Below are 10,084 nucleotides of genomic sequence, written 5' to 3' on the forward strand. Positions count from 1 at the left end.
ATATATAATATATACATGCTTATTTCAACTGTTGATGTTAAAATAAGCAAATTTTTGTTTCAAAATTTGACCCTCGAGATTTCGTTCATTTTCGTTGATGAATAACACGTAGCAAGAAAAACTTTTTAAAAATTAGTATTTACAGCATAATGTAAATCAGGTCCTCATTTTATCTCCCTGAAAATATTGTGTTCACCCCGAGCCTTTTTCTGTTGAAATAAATAATTTTAAAAGAAGCCCAAAATATTGCTATTTTGAGGCTTGGTTAACCGAGGTAATAACTCAGTTAAAGTTGTCCAAACATTTTAAAATTCATTGTTCAGGCAGATAAAATCACGACCTGATTTACATTAAATGTAAATCCTGAATTTTCAAAATTTCTCCTTAAGCTATTCATCGGCGAAATTGAACAAAGCCTCGAATCTCGAAATTAAACATGAAAATTTACATACTTCAGCATAAAAAGTTTTAAAAATGGCTACAACTATGAAAAACTTGACCATAAACAAAGTTTACGAATTTAAGTTTTAATTTTTAAAAAAACTAAACATAACGTTTCTAATAAGTCTACGAAAGTGCTAAAAACTGTCTATTATTTAGATGTTGTTAAAAACACATGTATTGTTAATTATATTCCAATAAAGTTACTTTCGCAGCATAAAAACTTTTGAATACGTCTGATTGGATTCAATACAATTTTACAGAAGTTTTTCTCTATTCCATAATATACATAAACGTGGCATGTTTCTGTACCTTTGAATTTTGTAAACTAAATTTATAAATAAAATTTCGGTAATTTATTAAATTTTTGGGGTTATATAAGTTCAAAAAACATTGAATATTATTATAGTTAAGTATGCAAAATTTTAAAAAGTAGGCCGGAACAGACTTTGGCGAAATAAAATGGAATGACACATAGCCGATAAAATAAATCTTTAATTGAATCAACAATTGAAAATGTAAGTGTTTTTATTCACATCAAAGTCCTCTTTTTGTATGAATTGAAGCCACTTTTTGTGTTATTGATAAATGTATAAATTTTTTGTTTACATATTAAATTGATAATGCTGAGAAATAACAATTCAAAAGTAGGTGGTGTAGCGATTAATATCAATTTTGACTTTCTTATGAGAATCAGAAGTTATTGTTTAATTTTGGAAAGATGTGTGAATCTAAAAATGTTGCATCCGAGCGCAAAGAGCGAGATTTAAAAGATGCGCGCCCTAGGCGCCCTCAAACTTGAGAGCGAAGCGACCCGCGCACGTAGCGTAGGATGAGAACGTGCCCGCGATGGGAGCAGAATTTTTTCAATATATCTACAATCTAAAGAAGCTTGTTTCAAATATGTAGATTTTTATGTACATTTTAGTGAGTAGCTCAAAATAAATTATTAACTAATACTTTCCTTTACTTTTTGCACTGATTATTTCAACATTTTAATAATATTAATTTCTATAATTATTTTCCAACATTGTTTCCTATAGTCGCACAAAAATGATAGAAAAATCATTATAACTAGGCTTATAATGATCCAATTTTGTTATTAAAAATTTAATTGCATCTTGTGTTATTTTTCCATAAACTAAGTTTGTTTTAAATGTTATTTTCTACGATTTAAACAAAAAATATACATTCTAGCTTAAAATGGCTTTCAGCAAATTTGTTGATATAATTTAGAAGGGAAATTTTAAAAAATGAAATGTTATACTAGTTTGTATCGTTTTCCTAAAATTTATGTTTTGATTTTTAATGTTCTTTTTTACGCATGAAACGAAAACTACGCCTCCTAACAAAAATGATTCATAGTAAATTTGTAGCTGCTTTTTATGTAAATAACTTTATATTATATATTTTTTCGTAGCTTGCATCGCCTTTCCAAACATTTAATTTTTATTTTAAATGTTAATTTTACGATGAATACAAACAATACGTATTCTATCAAAAAATGATTAATAACAAATTTATAGTACTTTTTCAGGTAAACAATTTTTGTCTATAGATTGTTTCGTTAGTTTAAAATTTACATTCTTTTTTGTTTTCAATGTTATTTTTTACGAATAAAACAAAAACTGCGCGTTCTATCAAAACGTGAATAATAAACCAAATTTGCATATCTTTCTTACATGCATAATTTTTGTTAACTCATACTTTTCCTTATCTTGAATGGTTTGAAGGTTAAATGGAATGTTTTATATATTTTTTTGGTTAAATCAAAATCGTTGGTCCAAAAGTTTTAGTTAAAGAACCCAATATTTCTTTTGTGCCTTAAGAACATTTGCCAAAGCACAACCTATTCTGATTATAGTCTTACAAAATTTATTCGGTATACAGACGAGAACGACACCAACAACGGCAGACAGAGTGTCACCATCATAAAACCTTTTTTCGGATTCAGGGGGGGAGGGTCTCGAAACGTAAAAATTTAAACTAATACGCGAAATCACCTTTGTGATTTTCACTCATATGATATATGGAAATTGATCTTTGGGCTCTTCCAGATTGAGAAAAAAAGAAAAACTATCTTGAACAAATATAGAAGTCACAATATCTTGACTGCTCTTGGTTTAACTAACTTTCCTACCCTATATTAGAATAAACCAGTTTTTATTAACAAATTAAATTTACGAATGCAAACGATACCCAATGGGAAATTGACTACTGGCGCAATATCGCGCCAATACTGGCAGCGTCGATGCAATACTGACCGCCAGTACTGGCATAGTGCTTGCAAGACCCTGGTTTGATAACAATGTTCGGTACTGGTTTGATAACAATGTTCGGTACCAGTGTTGGCGGGCAGTACTGGCGCGGTACTAGACATGAGGATTAAGCAGAGTTAAGCCGACGCTCGTTTAAATTTATAACAAGAAAAGGCCATTTTTAATCATATCTCGGAAACCAATAAAGATTTTTTTACGTTTTCGGCTTAAATTAATGATAATATTCTAGGCTCTATGTCATATAATTTTCAGATTTTTGCAACAATTTTCCTAGGTCATGCTAAAAGTTGAAGTCGAGGTACAAAATTTGAGAAAATCTTGAATTTTTTTTAAACTTCTCACGCTCTGTCTTCTCTTCCAAACGTCAAAAATATATCTCTTAGGTACTGTTCTACGTGAAATTTGATAACCTTTCCAACTGTTTAAAAAAAATGCCCTGCCTCTTTTCTTCACCGAGTTATCATGGGTTAAAGTCAGTAGTGATTTTTAATACTGCTCGCGCCAATCGTGCTGAGAATTTTCGACCATAGTATATATTTGCGTTTTGATCTATGATTTTTGCCAGTATTCGTACAGTAATTGAACTGACATTCCCCCAGTACTGCTCCAGTACTCGTTTGCCAAGTCTTGGCTAAATGTTGGCATGGCCAATTCAACCAATACTGCCCCAGCACATGGCCGCCAAGATTGGGCTGAACGTTGGCAAGACCACTGGCTCAGTAATGCGCCAGGTGTAAGTTACGGCTCAATGCAGGAATTTCCCATTGGGTATTAATTTAAAGTAGATGCGATATCCCACAGTAGATGGTATTAATATAATTCTTTAGCAAGTCACCTTATATGGGATGGCTTCTAAAATATGCAAATATCAATTTAAGAAGAAAACGAGGTATTTGTACTGGGAAAAATCAAATGTAAACGATGAAAATTGAGAGGGATGCGTAATAATATACTTCTATGTGCCTCGTTCCAAGCAATCGAGCTTCATCCTTTCTCTTTCTAGAGGGTGGTTTTTCATGTCCCAGTCATTCCCTCATTTTTTCCTTCCTACCCAACCACCCTCGGCTCTTTTCCGCTCTTTCACTGAGACTGAATGATTAAGCTCTCGATCGATCCGCATTTATATCCTTAAAGCCCTCCGGACACAAATGCGAGTGCCAAACTGCCAACCGCAAAATGAGACCGATGCGTGCAAAGCTAGTCGTCGCATTTTATCATCCTGCAGCTCTTCTCTGCATGAAAGCTTGTCGCTGCAGGACAACTTCGAAATTAAAAAAAAAATCAAACGTCACAGCTTAAATTTCCAATTCACCGGGTATCGAATTCTAAAAGGGTGATGGTGGGTTAGTCGAATTTCAAAGCTCTGTCCAGACTCTTTCAATTAGCGACGTTTCGATGTACAAACATGTGGAAAATCAACTTTAATTTTCCAGTTTTCAAATCTTGCATGATATGTATGTTTGTGGAATTATTTGAAATTCGATTCTTCGAATCTACCACTTGCTCGGTTCCAGTATCAAGAGAGGGGTTATTATATTTGTTTTACTTTATTTTTTATTATGGGTATGATTTATCCGGATGTATTCCCAGTAAAAACTCGAATTCGATAAATTAGACCCATTAGTCTCAAAATCGACTCTTTAATTAAATCTTACAAACATAAACTCATCTTCAAGTTATAGAAATTTCGTATTGAGAATGTTTTAATAACACGTTGGGAGCGTAGTTTAATTACGAAAAGCGTTTTCATGGGAGAGGGGTCCGGAAAATCTTATGAATACTGACTTATGGAGGGAGGGATGGAGGAGGAGGGTCTAACTGAAGATTCCTCTTTTCAATAACTTTTTCAGAATATGCTAATTAGCACCTTTTTTTACTGTTTAAATGATTTTTAATGCTATTATAACTATTATATCATTATTTGTTCTAATTCCTTTTTACTATGCAATATTTCATAATAAATACATTCAATGAAAATAGTGTCGAGTAGTTAAATCATTGTCGAAATCTGGTCTATTCCTTTAATGAAATCTCGTAAAATCCCTGATCGAAACCTTTGAAATCCTTTGATATCCCGTAAATTATGTCGCTGATTTTATATATCCCTTAAGACTGTTTAAATATTGTGAAACGATTGAAATGGAAAGTTAAAAGCTGTGAAAATCCTAGAAATCGCTTGATATCTTAAAAAGCTCATTAGCCCTCGGGCACTGGCGGGGCGGCACTCTATGCAGATTTTTTATCACAATTATGACAACTATCATAATATGTCCCCGTACTCCTTTCTGCTTCCATTATGCTCTTTTTAGTCGCCAATGATCTCGCGAAGAGAGAAGGTGCGCGCTCCCGGCACTAAATTTGTATGTAAACAACATTGTATAACCTCTACCAAGTGCCACTCACGTAAAAATACTGAAGACTTTCATGCCAATATTGTCGATTCCGTATGGGCGGCACTACATACCGCCCACCGGCGACCTACTTGGCCTAGTAGGTGACAGTGCCCGAGGGTTAAAATCTCTTATAATCCTAAAAAATCCTTAAAAATCCCTAAAATCCCTAAAAAATGGTTAAAATCCTTGAAATTCCATGAAATATTTGAAACTTTTTTAAAAGTCACTGAAAATGTTTAAATCCTGAGAATCATTCCGAATCTTTTTGGAAATACCTTATAATATATTAAAATCACAAACCACTAAAATTCCTTTGAAAAATTAGTAAATCATCAGAAATTCCAAGGAATTTTCTAAAATCTCTTTAAAACTTAAAAATACCAATAATTTCCTCTGACATCCTTAAAAATTCATAAAAATGATTTGAAATCGCATGCAATCTTTTGTAAACGGGTGATTTTTTTAATCTCTTAAATCCCTTAAAATCGCTTGAAATATTTTAGCCCCTGTGATAATCCTTGAAATCGTTTGAAATCTTAAAAATTGTATCGAAACCGAGAAAGAAACCTTGATAATCCTTCAAAAATAAATGGCTCGCCCTTAAAATGTCTAAACGTCGGTTAAAATACTTGAAATTCCTTGAACTGAAATCTTGTAAGATCTCTTGAAATCTTTGAAATTCTTTTAAATTCCTCGAAGTTGCTTAGAATATCTTACAATATTCGGAAACCCTTCTTTCTCAACTTCAATCAGTTAATATTTTTACTAATTTCAATCACTAACTAAATTCCAGCTATATACAACTTTTTCGTATTGATGAATTAGTAAGTTTTACTGATTCATCAGTAAAAAGTAACCAATTCATAACTATAATTCGGTCCCTAAGGAATTTCAATGTATTCGTTAAGCTTTTCACGGATTTTAAATATTTCAATTAGTTTTAAAGAAACATCAAAGATTTACTTTTAGTTGGATTGTGAATATACTTCCAAATAATTTGAAATCTTTTTAAACCCCTTTAAATCCTGTGAAATCATCAAACCACCTCTATATTTTTTAAAACCTGTTATCTTTTAAATACCATTAAAACCTGTTGTTATCTTTCAAAATTTTTAACAAAACACTTGAGTTTCACATGAAATTCTTTAAAATCCTTTAAAATCCCGTGACTTATATTTTTTAAACTTAAAATCTCTTTCAATACCTCTGAAATTGTTCTTGGTTATATTTTAAAACTTTTAAATTCTTCTAAAATTATTTGAAATCTGTGAACCTTCTCGTAATTCTTTAGAATCATTTGAAATACCCTAGAACTTTGATTGTAATCCCTTAAAATCTTTTACAATCTCTTGAAATTTCGCTTACGGTGATGTGTAATGGATATATTTTTTATACCATATATTGAGCAAAAATATAAAATGTTACGTCTGAAGATGGTCCTAATAATCTAACGAATACTTACAATAGGGCGTGTGGGCGGGGGAGGGTCAACTATTTCAAAAAGCAGCGTAGCGTAATTAATGAACGTTCCCTGTCGTGGTTGTATTTAAATATGAAACAACGCTCGTAATAGAGAGGTAAAATTGTTAAATTTAAAATGTAAAATACATAAACAGTGAAAGGAGAAACCGCTATCACTGTCTATTCAAACCAATGGTGACTAGTAAACTATGAATCCGCGTTGGCAGTGCAAATCAATTCATATCCCGACAAGTTAACGCGATCAGTGCTACGGGTGGTGGCATCTGAATCGCAAATTCAACGAATCAATTCGCAAAGTGCAAACAATTGGGAAGCCGAGAGGTTTAACAGTACTTTTGTGGACCAGATCGCTGGAAGTTGTAGTGAGAAATAATCATTTCAAACGACAACTAAACGAGAAATACTCGCTAATTAAAATACCTTTAGGGAATTATATTTTAAGGGTCATTCAAAAAATATGTCACGCTTTTTTCTCCCAATTCTGCCCCCCCCCCCCCCCCCCCCCCCCCCCCCCCACCGAGTGTTACATTTATTTTAAATGGCCCCTGAATAGAAGTTACTAAACTATGTCAAAATTAAGCCTGTATGGGACTGTTCAAAGCATATTCGGTTTTACTTGAAAATTCTATAATTCAACTTGAATATTGTAATTAAACATTAAATTTATTTTAAAGAATTTATTCCCCTATTATTCACTTACTTTTATTTTAAATTACTTTTGTTTAAAATAAGAATTGAAGTGGTTGGCGTCTACCAGAAAGTATGAAAAATAATTTTCTAATCCGAAAATTTACTCTTATATTTAAAAAAATCAATTTATATAAAATCTGATGACGCCATTAGATTATCAGATAATACTTTTATCATAGTAAATTGTCTGAGAAACGACTAAATCCTTTAGGAATAAAATAATAAAATTTTTTCCATGAAACAGCCGTTTATTATAATTTCTTGTAATATAGATAAATCAAAGAAATTGACAATATACAAATGCTTTCAAACTATTTTGAATGGTTATTTAAATAATTCTTTAAACATTGTCAATAAGAATCAATGTTTGAAGTTTCAAACTGCGATAGCACAGTTTTTTACAGGGTTAATTAGTTTATCTTTAAAAAATTAATATAATTATATTTTATTACTGTAATTCATGTAAGTACATACAAAATCAATTAATAATATTACAATTTTTGAAATAATTTTCATCAACAAGTTTCAAATATTAGCCGCCAATTCATAGTCCGTACGTTAGCGCCATCTATAGAAAGAGAAGTAGCAGACGATTTACCAGCAGACGAAACCGCTTACAGCTGCGGAAACTGGCGCGAAAGCAGTGTTAATTGGTCTGAGATGGGAGTTAGATGTGACGTTTGATATTCTCTATTTTTTATTTTATTCAACGTTTATCTTTATTGTTTTGTGCATTGTTTTATTTTTTCAACAAAGTGAAAGTGAAATACAGTTGACTATAATGGAAAAGGTCTCAGTTTCAAAGGTAAGTCATGCTTTCCAACTACCTGTTGCACATGGCCAGCATAACCTTGAAACATTTTTCTCCCATTTATAAAAAAATATGATGGATTGAAATTTGTATTCATTAAATTTTCATGCAAATTATGAGAGGTAACTAAATCTGAACATTGATTTTCTTCTTGTTAAACAAATAAAAACTAAAAGCATTTTAAATCGAAAAATTTGGATAAAAAACGTGTTAAGTGGATCAAATGTAAATATAATTAATATTTTTTCAAAATAAACTTAGTTCGAGTATTAAAATTTAAACAATAATTGATTCAGTAGCAGGGCAATTCTAAATTTGTTCAAAACTAAAGTATTTACAGATTTTAACGTTAAAAATTAACAAAGTCAAACAAGTATGAACGTCAAATAGAAACTTTGCATATTACCATTTTAATAGTACCATTTATTATAATGTATAAGTTAAAAGTATTGAATTTCGAATTATAAATAACAAGCTAACAATTATTGAGTAATCGATTTAAAATTAAAATAATGTAACTTCTAATTTAAATGGGCTTCATTGAAAACAAACTTAGTTGTACAATTTTTAATATTTATAACCTAAAATTACTTAAAATGATATAATTTTGAACATTCACAAATCTACTGATTCACTCTTAAAATTAGAGCAGAAAGAATGGCAGCGTGGATTTATATTTTTTAACCACAAATCCTAATACTGTTCGAAAAATAAACTTTTATCTATTACACGTGTGAATTAGTCGAGCGTTTGAATTGCCTTTTTAAAGTTTAAGTTTAAAATTTAAAGCAATTCCTCTTGTTCAATTTTTAAAAAATGTTCATAACCGTGAAAAGTTTTTAACAATCGTAAAGAAAGCCAGATGGAAGGAAACTATTTATCCTAAAAAATACAAATTATTATGTGTTATGCAAATCAAAAAAATATGTTGGAAAAATTTAATAATAATTTATAACTACTGTTTTAATTTTCTTGTTTTGAACTCTTTATAAATATTTCGGTTTAATATTGCGACTGAAACTTATGACTATTTTTCTAATATTTTCCTATAAAAAAGTTTTTTTGACATCTTTCCCAACTCCCATTATTCATCATAAAATTAACATATAAAACATATCCTTTTAGTGCTTTATAGACGTGCACAAACTACTTTACCCTGACTCAACTTCTCTGCCACCAGATATAAACCATAAATCACAAGTGTTATCGCCTGATCATTATTTACTCTTCACAACATTGCATTTTTCATTTATTTCAGGGTGTATTTTCTAGCAAAAGTTATATCTTTGGAGATAAGAGAATAAAGCATGAATATCAGAATTATATGGACTTTCCATGGTATCACTCATATAAAGAAATATGGAGCACAGTTCAAAATTGTACAGAGGTATATTGAGCAGCATTGCATAAAAAAAAATACATTGGGCATTTCCATAAAAAGCGTAATTTCTATTTTAAAAATTTGAAACAGATCTCAAGGCCAACATTTCAAACTTTTTTTCTACATTCTAAATACATAATGGAACGTATTTTTTATCTTCATCAATACCTTTAAGTAAGCAAACAATTTTCACAGAATCAGAAAATCAATAAATCCGTCAATTTCATTGAATGAGTAATATTTGATGACTGGAAGTTGAAAAGCGGGTTATTTCTTATTTTTTAAATGATCCGGATACTGTCCACTGTTGTGTAAATCACAATTTTTCAGAATAAAAATACGTCATGAATATCTTCAAAGAAATAAATCGGGCTAAGAATTAGTGAAATATATTATCTTATTTATTAATTCACAGCAAAGTACTGTTAGAAAATTAAATTACAGGGATGCCACTCCATCCCCTTTTTTCCCTATTCCCATTTTCCCCCCTTTTCCCCTTTTTTCACCTTAAATTTGAAAAATCCCCTTAAATCCCTAAAATCGAGAATTTTGACCCAATTTTCCCCTTTTTTCCCTTTTTTACAAAGTATAGATTTATTTTTTTAAG

General features: G+C 30.8%; 2 protein-coding genes across 11 annotated transcripts in view; one reads left to right on the plus strand and one right to left on the minus strand.

The window, feature by feature from the left end:
* LOC117170553 (fasciclin-1) overlaps nucleotides 1-10,084 on the minus strand; it is a 492,646-nt gene that overhangs the window by 121,912 nt on the left and 360,650 nt on the right. The gene's annotated exons all lie outside the window — the stretch shown is intronic.
* LOC117170554 (origin recognition complex subunit 3) overlaps nucleotides 7,922-10,084 on the plus strand; it is a 14,027-nt gene continuing 11,864 nt past the window's right edge. For 2 of the 4 annotated variants that reach the window (XM_033357378.1, XM_033357381.1), the window contains exons 1-2: nucleotides 7,922-8,090; nucleotides 9,355-9,483. In XM_033357378.1, coding sequence (XP_033213269.1) covers nucleotides 8,067-8,090; nucleotides 9,355-9,483 — 153 coding nt within the window. In that variant the 5' untranslated portion in view covers nucleotides 7,922-8,066. The remainder of the gene's footprint in view (nucleotides 8,091-9,354; nucleotides 9,484-10,084) is intronic. The other 2 variants (XM_033357379.1, XM_033357380.1) reach the window with 1 other exon arrangement.

Source organism: Belonocnema kinseyi, chromosome 4, assembly GCF_010883055.1.
Source record: "Belonocnema kinseyi isolate 2016_QV_RU_SX_M_011 chromosome 4, B_treatae_v1, whole genome shotgun sequence".
NCBI classification, from domain to species: Eukaryota; Metazoa; Arthropoda; class Insecta; order Hymenoptera; family Cynipidae; genus Belonocnema; species Belonocnema kinseyi.